This window comes from Zosterops lateralis, assembly GCF_965231275.1.
Source record: "Zosterops lateralis genome assembly, chromosome: 3".
Classification (NCBI taxonomy): Eukaryota; Metazoa; Chordata; class Aves; order Passeriformes; family Zosteropidae; genus Zosterops; species Zosterops lateralis.
The window spans coordinates 47,397,317-47,422,235 of record NC_139764.1 but is presented as its reverse complement, the minus strand read 5'-3'; the positions used below and the strand labels follow the sequence as shown (position 1 = coordinate 47,422,235).

Below are 24,919 nucleotides of genomic sequence, written 5' to 3'. Positions count from 1 at the left end.
CTTAGTGACAGTAACAAACAAGGTTTCTGTGGCTGGTGAGAGGATCAAACGAACATGTAAAACTGAAACAAAAGCCCAAGTAAAACAATCTGCAAATGCTTCATGCACCAACATTTCAATCAATTGATTTGGTTTGTTGTTTTCTTCTAAATACTCAACTGTGAATGCTCTGTGCTAAGGAATGGATAGTAAATCAAGTTAAAGACCTGTTGTGAATGTGTTGCTTTTGAGTCATGTTTCCCTTTTATTTGCACCAAGGATGAACTTTGAAAAAAATTATAGTTAATTGTTGGAGATATTGAGATACTTGATTTAACTAAGGATTTCTAGAAATTTTAGAAAGTACTGTAGCCCATGTTGAATCCAGCCCATTCTCTTAGAAACATCACCTCTCTGAAGGTATAAACAATATGCTGTGAAGTAATACGGAGCAGTATGCTACAGAAAGAAGAATTGGTAGGAAGTACTTATTTTCTAAGGCTGTGTCATTTTTATAGAAAGACATTGGGATCCAACTTCAATGGAAGCAAAATCTTCAGCTGTTTTACTCATAATTTGGTTAGTTAAGTATTTGGCATGAAATGATACAGGTGATTAAATATTATCGATACAAATTGTGTTGGAAGTTAAGATGTAACAGTCATTTCTGGAAAAACCTTTAGTAAAGGTGCTGCAAAATATGGTAGATTTTAAAACTTTTATAACTGTTCTCACAATCTACATGTCAAACACTTCTCAGGAAGATTGGTCTTATTTATTTCCTACGCTTCATAAATTTAAAAATAATTGCAAACAGTATTAGTAGACTGTAGATTTAATTCCGAACTTTTATAGTCCCTGCTTTTAGAACTGACAAGGGTTTCTCACATTTCTTACATTCTAAGTGTACACCTAAATTTTTCAAACATTGCTATAGTAATTGACCATTAATGCTGTTTTCATCGAATCAAATTTTAAGATGTTCATAATAACTTCTTATTTGTCCTAATGTCAAAGACCGTTTCAGTGTGTTCTGCAAATTTTGATCTAATTATAGATGTGCCCAAGTATATGTTTTTCTTACAGTTTCTTGTAAAATGGTTTTATTATTTTCATATGAATTTTAGAAACTTCAACATTTGTTAATTGGTAAATTTGTAAATATTTCACTTTGTCAAATATAGAATAATTTGGGAACTTTGGTACCTCTAACAAATTTTAAGCTGCTTAGTTATTTCTCATGTGATGTTATATGAAGTAGGCTTCATAAGTTATTCTCTTGGATATCAAAGCTCCAAGACATGTGTCTCCTTTATAATCTTTAGAATTTTATTTTAAAATAAAAGGAATGGAGGAGAAATCACTGTATAGCTTTCAAACTGATGTGCTATATATTTTAAATTATCAGTTCAGGACAGCCTGCTACAAATGAAATGTAACTGTTACTTCTAAGCTACAGCTTCCTATTGAGAGCTTTCTCAGGCTTCAGGTTTTCTTCATTGAATTGAAGGTTGTTCCTGCTATACTGACACCTAATATGTTATGGAAAGACAGTCTTTCATATTTTAACACCTACCTTCCCAAACCTGACCTGTGAGACATCTCCAAGAATCCTTGGGTTTGGACAGTTCTCTAATATGATATCTATATATATTGACAGAAAATGTGTGTGCACCTCTAGGTTTTCTAATTCAGAGAAATACTAAATGTAGGTCTAAACCCAGGCACAGCAGTCACTGTTGCCTTGAGCAACAGTGTGCCAGGAGCAGCACAACAGTTCCCTGATCTGTGTCCTTGTCTCGCACCAGTCTGGGCTGTAAATGCTGCAGACACCACCACCCCCAAGAGAGATACTGAACTCTGATATGACAGCTACTACTTGAAGTCAGCCACGTGCAGCAGGAGCAGTCAGCATCACCTCTGTCCTGTTGTACAGCTGGAGTGAAAAGCCTGACACTGAATGCTCTCTCTAGATCTCCATCCTGTATCTTCCATTGTTCTGATTTATATCTTTTGTTTTGTACAATGTATCTAGCATGTTGCTAGTTTTCATCTGAGGCATAAAAAACCTGAATGAATCAAAAATTATAAAAACTTAAGCCAGTGTGAATACAAGCAGGTTTTTTTTATATATATATATTGAGTAATGTTAGTTTAAAAGGGCTTAACTGGTAAAATACTATTTTCTTGCTGCATGTTTAGGCAATTTTTTCTTTAAACACAAGATGGCACTATTGCTATTGGAATAGGTTCTTATTTCTCATTTACATTTGAATTATTGAGGTTTCTGACACATTAACATATGTTTTGAAATGTTGGGGTTTTTTTGCATAGCACAGTAATTCACAATTTCCAGTAATGATATCCTTTTTAACAATTCATGTATCCTCTTGTCCTATTAATGAGGCATAGTTCAGTGTGTGTTGAAAATTGTCTGACAAATTTGTTTTATCTTACCAGCCTAGTTCACACAGCTGGTCTTTCACTAAGGAACAAAAAGCTAAAACTGGATCAGCTCTCAGAATCCAACACATTTGCCTATATTTATTATTATCTGAAACCTTGTATCTTTGGTTTTTTATGGTGGTGGTATTTGTTGTTGTTGTTGGTTGGTTGTGGGGTGTTTTTTTGTTTGTGTCAGTTTTCTCCCAGTTGTTAAGATTGTGCTAAATGTTTCTATTTGAAAAGCCAAGAGCCACTGGTACTGGTCTTCAGTTAGTTAAATAGGTTAAGGTATTTACACGTGGTGAAAGCTGTTATAAGGCAAAAATAGCTCCAGTTATTTTTTGTGTAGATACATAAGGTTTTGTTCAATATCTCAGCTCTTATTATTTAAATGTCTAACAGAGAAAAAAAAAGTGTTATGAGGAATGCCCATCTTGTAACTCACTATTCCAAATGATATTTCATGATCTCTCTGGAGGCTGATTTGAGTTTAAGCTGACAGCAAAAAGATGGGCTCCTTGTCACTAGAGCTGTTGTGTAGCCTGGTTTTCTGTTTGTATCTCTGAGCTCTGATGTGAAATAAGAGTAGATCTTGTTTGGAAGCAACCCTTGGCAGAAACCTCATTTAGATGAGTTTTGGCCTCACCGTTAAGTCAGGTGCTAATGCAAGGATGAGGGTAGAAAACACAGGCTGCCCTTTTCAGTTTCAGCCTGCACTAAAATAGGTGATTAGCATTTCTGCCTGAGAGTAAGTAATTTCAATTTCATTCAAACATACTTTTAACATTGACACATAAAGGAAATTAGAAGATTATTTCTGGAGTCTTGTTCTCAAATTTTTATGATGTATGATAGGAATAAAATCATTGAAGTATTTGAATAACTAGCATTTGCAATATTGATGAGCATAATTGATGATACAGTGAAGTATTTCCCTTTTGGAAGGAATGGAAGTAACTTTAGGTCACATGCTGTTCTTCAGGGTATGTAAAAATTGAAATGATTTCTGTTAAAGTGATAATTAGAATGAGAACTGCAGCTTTAACAGAGAAAAGCAGCAGGATTCAGGCTGCTTTGAGTGGTATCCATTACAAGGTTCTCCTAGAATTATGAGGCTATGCTTAGTATCAACTTTAGGAAAAGAAGTATTTCCCATGCAAGATCATAAAGAATTTATGATACATCAAAACTGAAGCATGTGGCTGGGAAATAAATTTAGAGTGTAGTCCTGATCTAGCAGATAAACTATATCAAGTAATTCCTTCTCTAGTAATTATTGAAAGAAAGATGGGAGGGGTGTGTGTGCCTACTACTTTACTTGTGGTGGTTTTTTTAGCAGCATTTGTTTGCATTGTAGTGCCATTTAAATGGACTGCAAGATTTCCATTCCTATAAAATTAATTTCTAAGTCAGGGATGAGTTGAAGTGCTGTTTTTCACTTGAGCAGTATTATCAAAATCTTTCTAGTTTTTTGAATGTGTTGCAAGTGTTTGTACACTGCTGATTTTATGATCCTTTTCTGTAGTGTCTCCATTCTTCTGAGGTTGTGGATATTATCTCAGGTGATTAGCTTTTTACACATGTGCATTAATTTTAGTGTTCAAGTTCTTTTTTTTTTTTTTTTTTTCCTATTTTAAATGTCTCAGGTTTAAACAGAAAGTAGAGCATAAGGAAGGGGGATGGAATCTTAACTTTTTGTAAGAATCAGTGCACATTCTTGCAATTCTGACCTCTCACCTGAGGAGTTAAAACTTTAGGTTGAACCAAAGCCAAGTTAATCCAATCCATTAATTCCTGCCTGAAGCCTGAAGAGAAATCAAACTCTGCAAAAATCATAAGATGCTGTATTTAGGGATTTGACTGTCTTCCATGATTTAGTTTGCACCCCTCGCTTGATGAAGTGAGGCTCTGCTTTAGTGGAAATCCTTTAAAGTACCTCAATGAATGTAATAAATAATTATATTAAATATTGTGAAAGAAGCAAATAAGGACCAGCAAAATCATGTTTATTCTTTTTAAAAAAAAGATATACTTCACTTTTCAGCAAAGATGTCCAGGAAGCTAAGTTTGCCAACTGAGTTAAAGCCTGATTTAGGTAAGTTTATATAGTTGATTTTATTTTTACTAAATCTGAATGTGAGTATGTTAAAGAGGCCTAAATTATGTAAGCTATCATGACTTTATTTGCATTTATCTGAAGTGTAGAAATAAAATTTTAATTCCACTTTTTTTGGGGACTCTCAGGCACAAAATGTCATTGCTGTCATCATAAGGTAAGCCTGCAATTCCTGTATATGGCTTATCACACTTTCATTATAATTTTTAGGCACTTGTCACTCACTTTATCAGCAGTGCTGTGATAGCAAAAGTGCCAATAAGCAGACAGCATTAAGAAAACTGCTGCCTGTTTAGGACCATCTGATACACTTCAAATTGAAAAATGAAATATCTTAACAGGATATGTTGAGGTGCTCTCAACAAATAGTTGGGCATAGTTTTATAAATGTTAATTGTCTTGTGACCACTCTCTCTAAAGTTAAGCAATATACAGCTGTTTGGATGGATGACCAGTCTGAGAATTTATTTTTCTTGAAATTGCACAGCAACTTTTTAAATAAGGATCAGCTCAGTTGTGAGGTCTGTACTAAAGGTCATTGTGTTGCTTCACCAAAACAGCGTACAAATGAGTAGGTTGGGGATTTTTAAATACTTTGACTGCCAGCTGTTCGATCAGATCCAGCTCCTCTGACTTGTCTAAAGATGATGGAGGAGAACTGTAGACTTACAGTAATGAATGCAGCTGCCTTCTGCCTGCCACAGCTTGCTCCTCTTTCTGCAGCAGAATTGCTATCACCAGCCCAGCAGAAGACAGCCAGGGTCAGACTGGCAGCTGTAGCACTGTGTGTTAGCCAGGTGCTGCTGCTGCTGTCAACAAGGGGAAAAGTCCGTGGCACTGGGATATTCTGAAACTGAGCTGGACCACCCTGATTTACAATTACACCTTGCCCCTCTTAAAGAAATGTGAATTTGGAAGTAATCCTCGGAGATTCTTTATCCAAGGATTGGCAAGGATCCTTTGGCAGGGATACAGATGTTTTGACAATTTAACCTCTGATCTATTCATGAGCCTCCAATAATTAAGTTTTTAGAAATATACCAGACAAAGTTTCAGTGTTGTGTAGTCTAATTGGACAGATTTCCTGTTATTTAACCAAGCTTCCTTGCTTCCATATTAATTTTTCTTGTCCTTTCCATGATAAACAGGGATAAAAAGTACTCCCTATCTTTGTTAGTAATTTTTTATGCTGTTGAAATCTGTAATCATATCTCTAATTTCATTTTTACAGATTTTTTTTTCTTTACAGAATTCAGTTCTTTCTTTAGGTTATGGTACCTAAACCTAGGGTGGCTTCTGTTAATCTCCTCTGGAACTGGAATTTTTCCATGTCTTTCTAAGCTCAGTGTCTGGAACTCGAGCGATTTGACAGTGGCCCTGTTGGTGCGGAAGAGCAGAAGAATTTGACGACTCTTTCCAATATGTTTCTGTTGTTCCACACTATGTTTACTAATGGTTTAGGGATAGTTTTGGTATAGGGTGGATTTCATACTTGGCAAACTGGAACACCTTTATACTTAAATATTAATCAATTGTAATTCTGCTGTTTTACCCTCAGTTCTTTGATGGCAATAAGTACTTGGAAGTGTTACTTTTTTTCTAATGAAGACTGGTGAAAAGTGAATGCTGAATTTTTTCAGCACTTTCCAATCTTGAAAGAGTTAGTGTTTTCTACATCACTTAATATTTGATGTTCCTTCTACTGAAATAATGGAAGGGGTTTTTCGTCGCATCATTTCTGATAAACTCATAAAATAGTTTGTACCTTCTGAATCATGAATTCAAGCCTTTGACTGGTTTTGACTTTGCATGTATTTGAGTATCTGTGCTTAGAGACGTCATTTGTTCTGTGTAAAATCCTTCTAGGTTTTCAGATCTGTAAATCGCTTTCTTAAGCAATTACTTTTAGTTTTGCTTCTGTCTTTTCTCATAGTGATACAGCTTTTGCAGTGTTCTTCAGTGTTGGCTTGCTTGTATTTTTGTCACTTCTGTGGCCATATCTCCTGGCTGTAGGAGACAATTGAAATGCCTTTCTCCTAAATTCATTAGCCTTATCATTGTCTCTTGTTTCTTTCCATGGCTTCTTGAAACCTACTCTTCCATGATCTTGTTCTTTCTCATTAGTTTTCTGTCTTTAGATCTTTAACTGGCTCCTTTTCCTTTCTGAACAGATAAAATCTAAACTCTGTGTTTCTGTAATTATTCTCTGCTTTCCAAAACAGGCATTATCTTGATCATACCCTTGTCTGCATTATACCATTGCTTTTCAATATTCTATCAGTGATTAAGATGCTACTGCCACTAGGTGCTATTCCTTGCTTAACTTCCTCAAAAGAGCCTCATCTTTCCATCCTTCTGATGGTGTGTAGTGATTCATCACACTGCTGTTCCTTCCGCTTCATCTGAATCTAATCCATTTACAAACTTCTTCTTTAACTTTAGGATAAATAGGATGCACTAAAGGTTTAAACACTTGTTCTCTCTTTTGAATGGATTGTCCACTCTCAAAAATGCCTATATTGTCTAACAAGTTAGTTTTTATTGGTTTTCTCCTATCCATTCCAAGATTTCTGGAATTTGTACATATACTCGTCAAATCAGCTAGGTAGAACTCACAAATGCGCATATAAAGCTATGCTTATTGCAGTTACATGATTGATTATATTCAGACTGATTAATCCATGTTAAAGTTGAAAAAAACATTAAATTACTCAAGCCTGAAAAAACAAGCATCATAAGAGGTGGTGGTCATTAGAAGACTTATAATAACAAATTATTGTTTTCATTGTTTTACACTGGATTTATTGTTTTTAATGTGAAAACTTAGTATCAGAAATATCTGAGTGATTAAGTTAGTTTCTATAATCCATGTTTTATATTTGACAGCTAAAATTCAACAGGAGAATGTTTTTTTCTGTCCTTGTTGGAATGAGGCAATTACCTCCTGAGAAGATTCAGTTTGTGTTAAGTAGATGTGTGTATTTAGTCAGTTGAAATCTAGTATGTATGCTTTCCAAATGCATGTTAGATATTCTTTGTAGAAAGTTTTTCAATAATTTAATGAAACTAACATAGTAATAGTTCCAAATAGTATATGGTTGAATGTTCTTTAGCTCTTAATCCTGCTTTAAAATGTCAATTGCATCTATACCCTATTCAAAAGATTTTTGAGTTATTTTTTTAAAAGTGTAATATAAATTGCATCAAACTTTTGCTGATGAGGGCTGTCTTATGCTAAAACTTTGCAATTATGAAATTAGAAAGTATAGCATTAATTTGTGAATGCACAGATAAATTCTATGTCTGCTGATGTATTAGGTATTGCCACACCTACAGATAGCCTACAGCAAGAGTGGAGCAGCACATTGACTTTTGTTAACATTAGAATTCACTTGTTGCTAAACAGTGAGCCAGAGATCCAGAAAAGCTTTAGCGCTATTACTGGCACTGTGCTACGGCATTCCAAGTGGAAATCTTCAGCTTTGCATAGCAGTATCATGTGGCATTTGATAGCATTTTTTTTCTCTTACTAAAAGTTTGGGAGTGTGTAGATAATCTGTTAGATCTCCTGCACAGTTTCCTAAAGTGGAAAAATATTGTGAGTCGTTGCAGATTTCATGCTATCATGCTGTGCAGATGTCACTGCATTTCCTTAAGTATAACGTTTGTATCTTCCTAAGATTAGTTAACTGTGTTCCATGGGAGCCAATATTTTTTCATCTGATCAATGAACTAATTGATAGAGAGGTTTGTAATTGAACTTTTTTAACGGAGTACCACTTGATGACTATTATTCTCTGGCTCTAGAAGACAAAAATATGCCTTAAAATTGTTCATGTTAATTACCTAATGGCAACCTCTGCCACAAAGATTGGGTGCTTTGCTCAAGAAACAGCAGGAAACTGGAGAAAAAGGAAATATGATTAAGGAAGGATAGGGGTACAAAAATCAATAGCATTATAGTTAGAATAGAGTTGATGCTAAAGAGCAAAAATAATAACTAAATTCTCTTAATCCCTGCCATTGCCATTCTTTTTAATCAATACTGATTTATTTTCAGATGTCAAAGACAACTCTTTCAGTCGCTCCCGGAGTTCTAGTGTAACTAGCATTGATAAAGAGTCACGCGAGGCAATTTCAGCTCTTCATTTTTGTGAGACTTTCACAAGAAAGGCTGATACATCGCCTTCCCCATGCCTGTGGGTTGGGACCACGCTGGGTACAGTGCTTGTCATTGTACTGAACTTACCCCCAGGAGGAGAGCAAAGACTTCTTCAGCCAGTAATTGTTTCTCCTAGTGGTATGTACAAAGCAGACAGGCTAAAGTATGCTTTGATAAAGTACTGTTGTCGTTCTTCATGTTTTTTAAAGAAATTGTTTGAGGTTTTCTTTTCAGTTATTGATTAATTATATATATATATTCCATGGATTTAGCTGCTAAATTTAACAGTCTAGACTGTTTACTTTGTTACCAGAGTTTCTCAAATTGGAAAAGTGGAAAGTACAATTTCACAAAATCTAAAAACATAACTTTAGTGTTTATTTGCTGAGAAAAGGTTTGCAATTGTTAAACAGAGATAGCAGAGGAGATGAATAGTATCAAATGCTCAGTTTTTGGTTTTTTTTTCTTTTAGTCATGCGATAAGAATCAATCAGTTTTCCTGCAGCAAGAAAAGGGAGTGCAAACTAAGACTGTAAATTGAACAACTAGCTTGGAATATTAATGATAAATATATTCCTTTAGATTGCTGTGAAAGGTGTTGTATCTCATTTTTCTGATGCACAGCAACTGATTTTGTTGTAATTATGTATTAATGGTTTATTGGATATGCTGTTTGTCATAGATTTAGCTTTCCTGCTACCACTGTCTCATGCAGAGCATGCTGCTGTAGTCCATTTTACTACATGAAAGGTATCAAACATACAAATTGCAATGCTGTTTGGTTATAGGAATGATTAGGAGTGGACATCTAGACCATATATGGGGTTTGTGCCATTGAGTGAGGTATTGGCAACAGTGGTCAGATTTGGTAACATTTGGTCATAAAGGCAATGCTGCAGGGTAGGCTCTTTGGCTCCACAGCATAATCCTTAAAACGTATTGCTTTATATTTTGTACTTAGCAGATGTTCATGTTGTTACTTATGTGTGAATAAATTAAAGTAAAATAAAATTTATTTGCTTAAGATCTGGCCTACAGAGACAGTGATTTGAACGGTAAGGAGGAAAAACTTTTTCATTTCAGTCCAGAGAAGTGGATTCAATTGTGAACTATAAGGGAGAAATAAGAAAATAGCACATGGTTTCTGAACCAATTGAAGGAAAAGGTGGTGCGCACCTTTGACTAATAATAACATTTATTGTTAATATTAAACATACTGTGTCCTCATTAGGAGAGAATTAAATGAGTTGCATTTGTGATACTGAACTTAAATACAAATACATTTCCCTTGAAATTAATGAGTATGTGCCCACTTTATCCTTGGAAACTGGTGTAACATTTTCCTGATTACATTCATGCTTTATTGGTTTTTAGATAAATGCCCAAGGTTTGTGTACATCTGTTTTGCTAGGGAGGCAAACTGAAGTCCTTGTTTTCCTTTCATTCTTCTAGATTCTCAAAGGAATATTTTGTAGCTTGAAAAGCAATTTAGGAGAACTGTTTTAGAAATGTGCTCAACTACTCTTTCCTAGGAACCATCCTGAGGCTAAAAGGGGCGATCTTGAGAATGGCTTTTTTGGACACCACAGGATCTTTGGTCCCACCAGCACATGAACCCTGGAAAGAGCACAATGTTTCTGAAGATAAAGATGAAAAAGAAAAGGCAAAAAAACGACGACCTGTCTCAGTGTCCCCTTCTTCCTCTCAGGAAATCAGTGAAAACCAATATGCAGTGATATGTTCAGAAAAGCAAGCAAAAGTTATCTCACTACCATCCCAGAACTGTATTTATAAGCAAAATATAACAGAGACTTCTTTTGTTCTTCGTGGAGATATAGTGTCATTGAGTAACAGTATCTGCCTTGCATGTTTCTGTGCCAATGGACATATTATGACTTTTAGGTAAGACCTGTTTGATAGTAACTTAAATATAAAAATAAATAGTCTTCTACTACTCAGACAGGTTCCTTTACCACAGAATGATGAATTTTTAAAAAAATATATTCACTCAGGGTTGATGATTCTCCAACACTTGAGCCTGAATAATTTTGATTGCACATATTCCTAATAGTTATGTCTTTCACATGTGAAAAAGTTTACCACTTTAGCTCAAGCTACACTGATTCAACACATAGTTTCAAACAAGTGATACAGGTCCATGACTTTAGGTTTGTCTAAAAGTCGAATTTACTCTCTGATGAAGAGAACTGCCTTGAGTCAGACCTTTAGCTTGTACCTGACTAGAACTCTGCCTATTTTTGTGCAACTATTTGCATCACACTCATGCCTCAATATTTTATTGTGTAGCTTGCTTATGTCTTAAAGGCCTTAAACCCAGGCTATGAGGGCAAGTTTAATCACTAGCAGTTGTATAGTAATAAGTCATCTAAATAAGTCATCTAAGTTATGTGTTTAGACATGTGTTGTAGTAGTAGTAGTGTTTAAATATACTTACAGGTTACCTATGTAATTTTCATGTCCTTTATCTTAAATGTTTCTAAGTGCTATCATATTCTGAACCAGCAGTGTGTATATACTTACACCCTTGCCCCTGCAATTTAGTTGTGGCCTCATGGTTAGATGAGGATGGAACATGGCCCTGTAACATTATGCCAGTAAAGTTCCTAAGAGATTATTTTTAAGGTTGCCAAAAGAAGCTTTCAGCTTGGAAAATTCTGTAAAAAATATTTCTTTAGGAAGTTGTTAGGAGTAAACTAAAATTGATACAATCAAAACTTGTTTTTTAATTGTAATATGTAAGACTGTAACTCCATTGAGGTATATCCCATGTTTTATGTATTCTAAACATCTCTACAAAATGCTGCTCACCTTGCACGGCAAAATTGGTTTTCATTATTAAAACTGAACTTAGTAATGTTCAGATACCATATATTGAAACAAAAATCATGTCTTCTTCAGGATTCACGTTGTTTTCTAACACACTCTGCATACATGCTAAATTATAAATGCTGAATTGTTACCCTGTGTGGGGACGTTGGACTCCAATGCTGAGCTCCATTTCGTAAGCATAAATTCCTGCTGGGGAGTGGACCTTACAATGCAGTTTGTGTAAAATTGTCAGAGCACTATATCACAACCAAGATGCCCAATACTTAACTACCGATTTAAATTCAGATAAGACTTAGTAACAAACAAATCTGTAACAGAAACAATGAAAATGCTCTCATGGATGTCAAGCTTGTCCTATCTGATCTAATGTTTTTGTGTTTTGAAGCTGTAAGAATATTTTATGCTCACATTAATCTGAAGCAAAACACTTCCCTGTTATTGACTCTCTTAGGAATATTCTTATGTTAGATACATGCATGGCAGAGTTGTCATATCTGGGTTATATGCTTACAAGAGAATATTGCTTTTTATTTCTCACTTTTAAAACTTGCCTCCAAAAGCAATCTGAGCATCAAAAAAAGAAAAAGAAGAGGCAGCCTGATACTGTTGTGGTTACTACGTCTTTCTTTGGTTTTAACTTCAGTTTTCCCCTTTGCTGCTTTTTTAGTATCTAGATTCAATAACCTTATGCAGTGGGTGTCTGCAGCAGAAGCTGTGTATTGTATATTGGGATATTGGCAGCTAACAACTTTTGTAATGTTTTATATAAGACCTTCACAGGAGATGTTTGAGACAGTGGTTTATTTTGGGTTCTACTTGTCAAGAAATTAGGTGTTTTGTCCCTTCTCACTTGCATTTATTATCATGTTGAGGAAGAGGAATGTTTGGTAGGGCAATGTTGTTCTAGCCCAAGTGTGCTGTCTGTTCTTCAGTAGATTGATACAGTAAGTTTTACAGTTAGATGTACAGAATCAGAAAATACAAGGTAAGCAAACTTTGCTCTTTGAGGACTTTCTCTTCAATATCTAGTCAGAGAAAAAAGAGGACTTAATTTATAGGTTGTTTGAGGCTACTGCATTCTGCTTTCCTTTGACAGCACACTCATGTTATATTTTTAAATTTTCTCAAAGAGAGATCTTTTAGACTTGTATTTTTAGTCAAGGAGAAATTGTTAACGTGAAAGAAGAGACAGGATGGATAATTGTAAACTCTTGGTAGATACTCATCAAAATACCTTGGTGATTCATTAAATAGTGAATTCGTGATTTACGTGCTCAGACTGTCATTTAAAAATGCTTTTAAATGCATCTGTAATGCAGATGTTTAAATTTTACTTTCGAGTTATTACATTGAAAAAGCTGATGTTTTGAGATTCTGTAAATTGTTAAATGACACCTGTTTATGTGGTACTCGTGCAGACGGTGAAGAGAAAAAGATTATGTATTGCAGTTTAAAAATGAGCCATTTGATCAGTAATAGACATTTCTGCTATATTTAATGGGCTTTTCAATCCTTTTCCTTAAGTTTGCCAAGTTTAAGGCCATTGTTGGATGTATATTACCTGCCACTCACCAATATGCGAATAGCCAGGACATTCTGCTTCACCAATAATGGACAAGCACTCTATCTTGTCTCACCAACTGAAATACAGAGGCTCACCTACAGCCAAGAAACGTGTGAAAATCTTCAGGTAATGAACTCTTTTTTTTTTAAAATCACTTTTTTCTTAGATGCATTCTGAGCTGAGCATTTAGGCTTCTGTGCTTTGATTTTTTTTTTCTTTCCCTTTTGTTTTTCTTCGCTGTAGAGTCTGATTCTGGATGAATCACTTCTACTTTAAGTTTTTGTTTCATCCATGCTATTGTAGCTGAATCAGTTTCTTACTTCTTTTTGTTTTGATCAACAGGAAATTTCTATTGTAGCAGAATCAGTTTCTTACTTCATTTTGTTTTGATCAACAGGAAATTTCTTCCTTGAACATTTTAACAGTTAAAATTCCCTTGATCAATTGACACTGGGGAGGTGTGTGCTGACACAAGTGGGAAATGCTAACTCAGGATATTTGAAGGAAGCTATTATGTTTCAGGGGTATTAACAGCTTTAAAAATTCTCAGTCATGCTTCAGCTTGGTAGTTGTATAGAATAATGAAATAGCAGAGTTGCAGGCTTTACTTTCATACTGCTATGAGATATAAATATTTGTAGATAGCATTTCAATAGAGCGAAGTCAGGAGTCTTGCCCAAGTTGTTGAGGGGAAATAAGCTTTACTTGAATGCATTTCTTTGCTTCTGAATTCCATGAGCTCTGAGCTTGCAACCATCAGAAGCAGATGGTTTGGACAAATTTCTTAATATGTTTTTATTTTTCTATTTCCTACATCACCTTGCAAAGACAGATGCCAATTAAAGCATATTTATTTTGAAATTCTAATTCATTTAATGAAACCTGAAAATGAAAGAACATTCCATTCTTTTTAATAATTGATGCCTTTTTGTGTCTCTTTTTCATTTGCAAAGGAAATGCTGGGTGAGCTCTTCACTCCTGTAGAAACACCAGAAGCACCAAACAGGGGTTTCTTTAAAGGCCTGTTTGGAGGTGGGGCACAGTCACTTGACAGAGAAGAACTCTGTAAGTTATCATTAATTGTTATTTTTCTGGTATTTCTTCCCAAGGAAACCAGTGATCCTCAGTAAATGTATTACCTGTGTTGATAGAACATTACCTTTTTGAAGAGGAAAGTAAAATAGAGTGTGACACAGATTTTTCATAGATTTTGTGTTGAATGCCTTACCAATAAGATCAGAAATTTTTTTTTTCCACAGGTTCTTTTAGCTCATTTATTCAGTAGTAGATGAATTGTCCCATTTCTTGTTTTACAGTCTTTTTTTTAAATTCATCTTTATGAAGCCTATAGTACTGACGATGATTCTATTTATGCTGGTAAACTGAAAGGGATTCTTTTTGCAAAATTCTCTTCTGGACAATGAGAAAAATAAAAACTCTACTTCAATTATTTGCCAGATTTTCTTTGTTTTACTTGTGCAGAGATACCTTAGGAATGACAGCAAGGACAGAACTGTATATTTCAGTCCTCTGTTTATAGGACAGTAAAATTCAGATTTGGCAAAATTTTCATTGCTTTTTAATTTTTCCTTTTTTTTTTTTTTTTTTTTTTTTTTTTTTTTTTTTTTTATTTTTATTTTTTTATTTTTTGTTACACTTTTTTTGTCACTGTGGTGGCATTTACACTTTATTTAAGGAAAAAAGCATCCTTTTATTTATTTAGATATTTGCTAGCTAGCAACTAGATACAACACCTTATTATGCAAGCTTATTTTAAAGAACCTTTTTCTTATTAATGTGAAATGTATCTGTCAAAATGGACAAGGTGTCCTGCTAGTCCTTTGTTTTATGATAGTTCTTTTGACCTCTACAGAATAAAAATTAGACTTCATTACTTGTGCCTGTACATTTTGAGCAAATATCAGATATTTAGAGGTCACTTCCTCTGTCAAAGGTTTATTTTTGGGGTGGTTTTGTGTATATATATGTATATGTAATACTATGGAAGGTTGGCTGTGTATTCCAGTAGAGAAATTTAGGTTCAGAAATTATAATTTAATATGACTGAGACAGAGGAAAAATACCTTCTAACTGTAGAAGCTATCCCTTTTTATCATTTCAAGTTTCCACCATTAAGTTTTGGCTTGGATCTTTAGAAGGAAAATAGTATTGAATGGAAGAAGAAAATACTAATGAATTGTAGCCTGACAGAGAGTTCAATGACAATTCAAAGGACATTTGAGAATATGTAGCCATATTAAAGTAACCATTAAAGTAGTATATTTACCATGAGGGTCACAACAGAATCTGTAATAAGTGAAATGGTTTCTCTTTTATATTTTGGAGATTCACAGGAAGGTGTTTAGGGTACTAATTTAACTGCAAATACTGTCTTTTTTTTTTGGTTTTTGGTGGGGGTGTTTTGCAAGGTTTTTACAATAATGCCAGCATATGGACACCTAATATTTAGCTGTCTGCATTGAACTTCCATCAAAAGAAACTTCTGCTGGTGGAATCATGCTGGCTGGCTTGCATACCAGCAAAGCACTTCCAGAACTAACCACAACTTTTATTTTCAAAACTCTGCTTTGTCTGTTGAACTCAAAACACATTCCACATGAAATAAGCTATATTGTTCTGGTGAAGTTTTTTGGGTTTTTTTTTAACAATTCTATTGATGAACATTGGAATTTTAATTTCACACTTGAGCTGTGAAGGGCTTACACTTTTATAACCTGCCTTGAAACATGAAAATATGTTTGAATGTCTCAGTTCTAATGTAATAATCTACTAACACAGAGTAGTGAGTATTGCTCATAGTCATACCTACAATTAGCTGTTTGGTCTCCATGCAAAGAAATTACACCTCTATATAAACTAGTTTCAGTGATATCTATGTCATAATGATAGAAAAAACTTACTATTCTGTATTTGCTGCTTTTGCAAATGCCTCTAGTTGGAGAATCAGCATCTGGGAAGGCGTCAAGGAGTCTTGCCCAGCATATTCCAGGACCTGGGGGTATTGAAGGTGTCAAAGGAGCAGCATCTGGTGTAGTTGGTGAACTGGCACGAGCCCGATTGGCACTGGATGAAAGAGGACAGAAACTGGGAGAACTGGAAGAAAAAACTGCAGCTATGCTTTACAGTGCTGATTCTTTCTCAAAACATGCTCATGAGGTGAGTGTGTTAAACTGAATATTAAACTGATGGTCAAAAAAAAAAAATGCAGATTCTGCAAGTGACTGAATTCTGCAAAGGCATGTTGGAGGTATCTGAAGGGCATGCAGTATCATTGATAAACGATACTTCCCTTTCATCCATCACTTGTTACTCCTAACAATTAGGTACTAATTGTAAACAGCTTCACCTCATGGCACATTGCTCTAGAGCATGCAGGCTCATGGAGTGGCATGTAAGCTTCTGAATGTGCAACTCAATCCCCATTACTGAAAAAATTACTTATTGTCATTGAATTAATAAGAGTAATGCTTTATGTCAGATTCATGCTGTTTTAATACCCTGTTGTATGCAAACCCTCTGAGTGCAAGTTTTTTTTCCTCAGTAACTACCACAGAATGGCTGTTTTCCAACTTCTTTCCACACCCTAAACTCTGTGCAACCACCCCATTCTCCCAAAAACATCGTCTTCTGAGGTTGGATCGCCAGCAATTATGCTACTATTGGAAAATTTATCATGCTAAGCAGTCAATGTTCAGCGATGTGTTTGCAAATTTGAGAAGCCTTGCTAAAATCCTTTTTTTCTCATACTGCTTTGTAAGCATATTATTTGTTGGTGTCATTGCACATTTTGGTACGTTACAGAAATAGTAATTAGATCTTCTTTTTTTTTTCTAGATGATGTTGAAGTACAAGGACAAGAAGTGGTACCAGTTCTGATGACTCCCATCAATCACATCTGTTTAATTTTGTCCTGATGAAAAAAAATCTTGTTTTTTCATTAATTTTGGCAGGACCACTGAAATTTAAAGGAGTATTCACCATCGGATACTGTTGTTTCCTAGCACAAATGACACACTGTTTTACCTCAGTCCTGGCTTTAACTGAGGAGTTACGTATCTAAGAAACACACACACAAAAAAAGAAACTCGAGTGTTTCTTAGCTGTTGGTTAGCATAAAGTTGGAACAGAGAAGGTAACTGGAACATGTGGAAAAGAGAGTAAAGGGAAATTGTGGTGAGATGGGCAGGGGCAATGCAGGGTCAATCCTGTGTTAATATTTCATATGCCAAAAGTTTTTGTGCTACTGTAATTGCTGCCAGTGTTATACCCTCCTGTAAGGAGAGGCAATAAATCAGGGGTCCAAGAGCTGGAATCAAGTTGTTTGTCTTGCTGGACAGTAGCTGACTTACAATTACCCTCTCTAGGACTCGCTATATTTACCATTATTGTTGAAGAAGAGTTGAAGTTTGCTGTCACTTCCTTCATTTGAAAAGCTGGAAGCTTGGAAGATTTCTTATTGAAAATTGTATACATAGTTGACCTGTGCATAGTCTTTTCTTGGACCCCTGATCTAGTATTCTTGTATTCACATCATATTCTGTGACGTGCAAAACAAAAGAATACGTAATTTTTGCATTAAAAAGTCAAGTGAATAATATGATTGGAATGTGTCATGCTGGGAGTTTTCATTTGTGTTATGGCCGTGCAATGTGAAATGTGGTAACATCTTCCTTGTGGTAAGAGTTCTTCAACTTCTGTTCAGTTAAATATTATTTTTGCCAAAAATAGTTATTGGTTCAGGTTGTGTAACATTTAGAATTGGCTGTGGGTTCCATTCATGCTGTGAGTTTTTATAGATGTTTAACAGAATGTATCTTTACAGCCATTAATTAAAATAGCTGAGATAGTTTTGCTCAAGACTTAAGTTCTAGATGCCCCTTTAGTCCTTTACTATGAAATCAGATAACCTTGGACTCAGGTTTTCAAAGTTTTACACACCATGGAGGTGCTGATGCATGAAAAATGGCAAGCAAGCATCTAATACTTAATAATTGTCAGTATGTTGTTTAGCAAATCTCTTAAGTTCTGCCAGTAGTGCTATTTTACAAGTACCTGTCTCAGCCCCGCCCAGCACTAAAGGCAGTTGTCCTAAAGTTTGGATTTAGTCTCTAAAGCAGTGTTTTCATTGTAAGCAGTGGTAAAATGTGCACAAAAACTTTAGGAATTGCTGAAATAATGTTCAGTTTGGGTGAGGTAAATAATACTGCCGAGCTACTTGTTAATGGCTACTGCACTAAAGCTATATCAGTGTGAATGACCAGGGCTCTTTTAAAGGAGAGGATTCCTTAAAACAAATGCTTGCATTTCAAAAATTCCTTTAGACCTTTTTCCTCAAAGTAGGAATAGTTACTGACTGCTTTTGTTTTATAAAAGGGAGTACTTAGAAGCTGATAGGGCTACATAGTCTGAAATTAATCACTTGGGTTTGCTTCTCCAAGCATTGCATTTTGTGTACTTTTTTCACAAATATTCTGAATGTTCCCAAAGAAAAACCTTGGTTATATTTGTGTTGTGAAGTGATCTTGTAGGTACACAGAAAAGGCAACCTTACAAAAGACCTCAAGGATGCAAAATATTCAAGTTACTTATGGTTCTTAAAATGAGAGGCAAATATGTTTGGGCTTTGAAGCACAAACTGATAAATTTTCTCACTTCATGTATACCAGCATTTAATTTAAAAAGACAATTGAATTGTGCTGCCTGTACAAGGGCATGCCCTACTATGCCCACTGCTCAAAGAACTTAAAAAATTAGAATGTGACAATTCAAATAAGCAGTATTATGATTTCTTGATGGGTCTGTCCCATAACTACTGAGGCAATGTTTAGTTCAGTTACTTAACTCAGTTTGCCATGCAATATTTGCCTCTGCATGTTAATTTACTTTTTAGTGTCTAATTAATGCATAATTAATGCCATTTTGTGAGACATCCAGGTAGAAGAAAATGGGATAAACCACTACCCATGCCACATCCAAAAAACCCACCCTCGCTGACACTTGTCCCCTTCCTTGTCTCACATTTATAATTTGAGATGACTCATTATTATTTACCCTGGTGAAGATAAGGTACATTTCAGAGCAACAGAATCCTGGGAAATCAATCTGATCAGGCTCTGGGGGAGAGGATTGTAAAAGTATTCTTCAACAAATTATGGTATCATTCATTGGAAGATGACCTTGGCTTGAGAGGAAAGCGTACTTAACTTTCTCATTAAGAGGCGTTTGACAACCACCAGCAAGCAAAATAATAAGAGGCAATGAGAGACCATCTGCCAGTATCAGAAGAGTAGTGGCTTATTTGGTTACAGAATCTATCGTAGTTGAATCTCCTGTGTTGCTTATGTTCAGGGCATGCTTCTAGATAGGAAGCCTAATGACATGATTGCTCATGAGACAAAAACACAAATGGTTCTTGGTCAATAAAAGGGGCTATGTACAATTTTAGTCTAAAATGTTACTTTTTCCTTCCCAGTGGAAGGAAGGTGATCACACTCATCATTGCATCTTATTGTGCTATTGGTGGTGCACCTTTTGTACAGCAATGTGTATTGAAATCCTTGCAGGGAAGCACCCCTGGTTTTTTCACTAGCATTTCAGTTGTGTGAAATTTTTTAGAGTGTCTGGAAAACTATAAAATACAATTGAGCTATTACTTTTTTTTTTAATGAAAGTAAGAAACTACCTGCTGCTACCTATCTGTTTATATGTAGTGTGTCTCATTAGGAACTGTAAACTGAAGAAGCTTTTCTTCACCTTAGTCCTGCCAAATCGTAACTTTTGAATCCTGGTATGTGTAAATATGTGTGTATTCCAAATCAGTCTGAAAGTGTTACACCACAGGCATCTCCAGTGACTTGTTCTTCAGCAAACAGTCAGTTATAAAGTATAGTAATATATAGCTGTGTTCCTTGTCTGTCTTTATGCAAAGTTTTTGTGCCTGAGGTTGTACTTGCGTGGCAGGTGATATTGGAAAGCTACATCCAAAGGAGGATTTTTGGAAGCAAGTTCATTTTCTTTTTTTTTTTCCTTTTAGTATTCCTTTTATTTTCCTTTCTATTTTTTGTTTTTGTTTTGTTTGGGGTTTTTTTGGTGGTGTTTTGGTTTGGGTTTTTTGGGGAGGGTGGGAATTTTTGTTTGGATTTTTTTGTTTCCTTTTTTTTTTTTTTCTTTTGCTTAATTAATGGCACTGATCTTACCTGAACTTTTAAACTTGAATTTTTCCTGCACTTTAATTCAATCATGGTATTTTATTCCTTAATTTTGTTTCTGCATTTGTGCAGTTCAGGTTCATTATTTGTATATAAAACACACATGTTCAATAAAGACTTTAGAACAGATTACTTTCAGGCACCTTTGCTAATTATGTGATTTATTTAGAATGTGTGTTTTCTTAGCAAAATATGTATATACAATAGAGAATCTAATGAAAGGCACATATTCTGTGTCAGCATTCAGTTTATAAATTACTGCAACACTTTCACATTTGTTACTAGATAATACAAAAGAAATCTGTTATATTTATACATACTGCTTAAGAATATACTTTTAGTTTTAAATAATTTTTATATGTACACTTCTACCTTTAATTTTAAAAAGACTTACGTTCAAGTTTTAAGTCAAAGTACTTAAAGTATGTATATTATCCATAGAAGTTGTTTTAAGCTTATGAATACATTCATATCTCATATCGAGATGATACAATTACTGAGCAATGAAAACAAATAGCCCATTTTGCTTTGCAGAAAATAATCAATTATTTTTACCTCCCATTATGAACATCCTTGAACAATTCTCCGAGTATGGAGCAAGAAGATAGGGAACTAGCCTAATATTAAAGTTTTCTCAGTAGCTGCAGTCCATGGCTGACTGGGTTTCTATGGTTTGGGTTGTTTTGTTGTTTTTTTTTCTGGTGCACACGAGAGACTTTTTTCAGCTCTATTTCTTGGACTTTAAAAATTCTCCAAAACTGAAGTGAGATTTGTCCAATAAACAAATTATTTGCGTAATCTGTGTATTTTGATTATACATCAGCTCTTTACATGTAAATCAAGGTTGGTTTTTATGTGGTTTGTTTTGTTGGGGTTTTTTGTACCTGAAACATGTTGGAAAACTTAAATCTGTGGCTGAAGTGCCCTCTACTTACTGCTTGTGGTTTAACATGTCTGGATGGGCACTGACTGCAGAGAGAGTCTGGTGTGGGAGGGAAGGACTGCAGTGCCTTGCCTCCCTCTCCAGGTAGAAGGACAACTTGTCACTTGAATCTTCCCTCATGCCAGCCAATTTCCTGGATTTGAGTCTTTTCGGGTGGATGTCAATAACTCTGCTATTACCACAAAATCTTCAAATACTCTGTAGACAGAAATTAAAGATGCTTGTGGGGTGGAAGTGAACAGAATCAGGGGAAAAAAGGATGTAGTGTAGGTGAATCGGTTAAACCAGTTTTACTTCAGTTTTCATTGAAAAGCTAACCTGGGCCAATTTCTTCTTCTTAAACCCATTATAAAGATGTGCTGTATATCTACCTTATTACTGTATCAAGTCCAATGAGTGTACTGTTTCTGGGTTCTTTTACGCCGTATAAAGTTTAGACTTAAAAATGTAGGCATTAATTTTTAAAAAGTGGAAAAAAAAAAAAAAAAAAGGAAAAAGAGAAATGAGGCAGAAACACCAAACAAACAAATGAAAGATGTCAATCAGTATTTCTTTTCGTAGTTCCATGTGCGCCTAGAAATGTTTAAGCTAGCCTACAGCTGTAGGTTACTTCGACACTTTTATTTCTTTCTGTCAGTACCTAAGTTCCATGTTATTAGGCAAATAACTAGAAGTTAAACTGTTTCAGTTGAAAACATGTAAGGAGTTGTATGTGGATTACCACTACCATTCAGTTATAGATGATGGAAAGGGAGAGGGGTGGGAACATGTTTTAAATATTCCCTTTTAAAACAGAATTGTAAATAAGCAGTACTGTGTTATTTTAGACCTGAGCTCTGCTATCTGTAGTGGTTAGAACTAGGAAAACATGCTGCTTTCTAGTTATGCTGCTGTTTCATTGTACCAGCACCATGGGGGAAAAAAATACATCCGTAAATTTTTCTAACATTGCCAACTCCTGGGTAAGCATGCTTGATGTGTAGCAGTTCTCGTTTCTGTATATGTTACTGTGTACATGTGTGTTTTCTTTTTCCCTTATGTTCATTGCAACTTATTCTTCAGTTAAGTCTTGCTGAGCCCCACTAGCTCTTCTGAGGATGATTACTGGAATATGCATTTTTAGGTAGGGTTGCAAATTCATCTGTCTACAAATATAGTTTCATATGAACTGCAAACTGTACTGTTACAAACTCAACTATGTTAGATTGCATAGAGTTATTTTACATACATGTACTTGGACTGAACTATGTCATCATAATGAACTTAAAAAATTAAGTATGGAATATTTTTGTAAATAAAAATACCTGTGCAGCTGGTATTTTAAATTTAAAATGTATTATACATTAATGTTTCAGAAAAAAATGTTCATATATGTGTATATGAATGTGTCATTATGCTGAAGGGCTCTTGATTGGGCAAAATAAACTATTCAAATCTCTCCTGAAATGAGTGTAGCTTACTCCTTTTCTTCCTGACCAGTTGTTTTTCTGCTGGCTGGAGCAGCAGGAACGTGTGAGTTGTGCTTTATAACAAGCAGAGCAGCCAGGCTGATGGGGAGTAGCCCTGAAGGACCCTGAGAGGTGTGAAATGGTTCATCTGCAGTGATAACCCCAAGGATGTCTAAAAACGTTCTGAAATGTGCATATGGATGGTGACAATGTGAAGTCCTGTCATCTTTTTAAGTTACCAGAAAAGTTAAGCTTGTTCATTGTACACACTTAGTAAAGCAATGTCTTTTCTGTAACTGCAGTTTGTCAGTATCTATTAAATGAAGAATCCACTGTGTAAGGGGAGAAGAGATGAAACTGGTATTTTTTTCTTTGCCATGTTTACAGTACAGCAGATGTATTATTTTCGTGGATTGAGGCTCAGCTTTGCCACAGACAAGTTTCTAGCTTGCAGTCTTATTAAATTTACTGTCTTTTGCTCTTGGGGAGAGAGGGAAATACAACCAACCTGGCTTTGTAAACATACTCTCGGTGATGGGGAAATAATGGATCCAAAGAGAGGCTTGGGCAGTAAATCTGAGAAGTGAAATTGCTGTACCTTGGAGAAAGATTTGAATCTCTTGATGTCAAGTAGCAAAATATTTCTGTGTTGGTTGTTTTAGTATGTGAGAATACAGTTTCATCTCTGGGAAAAGTCTGCTAGTTCCAGACTTGTTTTGTTTTTTCTTTAATATCTGATGGTTACACATAATGAACTGGAAGCTCTACAGTGCATGGAGTTATAAAAAGGATAATGCATTGTAATCAAAAAATTGTTTTGTCTTCAGTTTAATGAGATTCAAGATATTTTGAGCTGTCACAGTGCCCCCAGCTACTCGCTAGGTCTGGTAGTCTCCCATAAAAGTAAAAAAGCTACAGTAGAAGTATCTCCCTCCCTTTGGGTACTGTAGGACTGCACAGATCAATGGACTGACAAGAGGGGAGTGCTAGAGTGAAGTTGCAAAGTGAAGCATTTTCATTTAATGAAACTCAGCATTTGATGAGACATATATTAAAAATGTGGTTCCTGTGCACATCATGTGTTTCAATAGTTTTGGTGCCAATGTACTGTAAATTAAATGTATTTAAGGCCTACAGACATATGATTATATGCCCATCAGCACTTTTCTTACTCAGATTTTTTTACTGGGAATTTTCATCCAGGCAGGGTCACTGAACCAGCCCCTCCTTGTTGCCCACTGGCCTGTGGTGCTCAGTAGTATCCCCCCTCTTGCCTGCTCCCTCCTCCTGCCTTGCGCCCCTGGACTCCTGTGCCTGTGCCCCTTAGCATCCCAGCCTGGCCTGAGGAAATGGGATGGTTTCCCCCATAGTCCTGCACTGAGGTAAACCCACAAGAGCAGGATGGCAGCAAGTATCAGCTTCTCACCTCCTTGTTTGCTGGCTGATTTTTCACAATGTGTAATTAATGCTCCCTCAGTGAGGGCTTGGGGGCTTGCATATGCAACTCATTATAGTAGCAGAGCTCTGCTCACTTGCTGTAGCAAACAGTTTTCTCTATTTTCCAGCCACAGGAGACAATCTGGACTAAGAGTTGTGCACAGGCTGCTCAGAAGGAGGAAGCTCTACTCACCTCCACTGCCCCCACTGAGACCTCCTTTAGCCTCAAACACTCCTTTAGAGCTGTTTGATTCCAACACTACTCAGAAGGGCTGATTGAGTACTGTAGCAAAGCCACAGTCAAGGTAAAAATGGAAAGGTCGATGTGTTTTGGAAAACAAGTAACTGCATTTTTGTATCTTGCTGCAGTCTCAGTGTGAGCAGGACTTGATAGAGAGTTGAGTGTTTGAAGGGGTTTGTAATCAAAATGTCAGACTGCGCTTATGTTTTGATAAGTTTATGAACTCCTCTGCCTAATTAAGCAGACATAATGAGAAATTTTATATAATTCTGATTTCTGTGGTGCAAGACACTCCTGGAAAGAATAATGTGGAATGCAGTCTCCCATGACAGGGTGAACAAAAAACAATTTCAAGCTGTTATCCCCTAATTCTCTTGTGCACCTGCAACTCTCTTAGCACCACTTGAGTTAAGTACTTTTTATCTGAGTGTTAGTGTCACCTACTGACTGTGGTGCTTTTTCTTCCAGGATCTCCAAGGACGCAGCACTATGGTCCAAGGTCTCA

The 24,919-nt window shown here is 35.6% G+C and overlaps 1 protein-coding gene across 10 annotated transcripts in view; it reads left to right on the top strand.

The window, feature by feature from the left end:
• The window catches only part of STXBP5 (syntaxin binding protein 5), a 104,428-nt gene extending 81,686 nt beyond the window's left edge, over positions 1-22,742 (top strand). For 6 of the 10 annotated variants that reach the window (XM_083857144.1, XM_083857142.1, XM_083857139.1 and 3 more), the window contains 7 exons: positions 4,469-4,519; positions 8,601-8,840; positions 10,235-10,604; positions 13,077-13,242; positions 14,070-14,181; positions 16,073-16,293; positions 16,972-22,742. In XM_083857144.1, coding sequence (XP_083713270.1) covers positions 4,469-4,519; positions 8,601-8,840; positions 10,235-10,604; positions 13,077-13,242; positions 14,070-14,181; positions 16,073-16,293; positions 16,972-17,013 — 1,202 coding nt within the window. In that variant the 3' untranslated portion in view covers positions 17,014-22,742. The remainder of the gene's footprint in view (positions 1-4,468; positions 4,520-8,600; positions 8,841-10,234; positions 10,605-13,076; positions 13,243-14,069; positions 14,182-16,072; positions 16,294-16,971) is intronic. The other 4 variants (XM_083857138.1, XM_083857146.1, XM_083857145.1 and 1 more) reach the window with 1 other exon arrangement.
• The last annotated feature ends 2,177 nt before the right edge of the window (positions 22,743-24,919 follow it).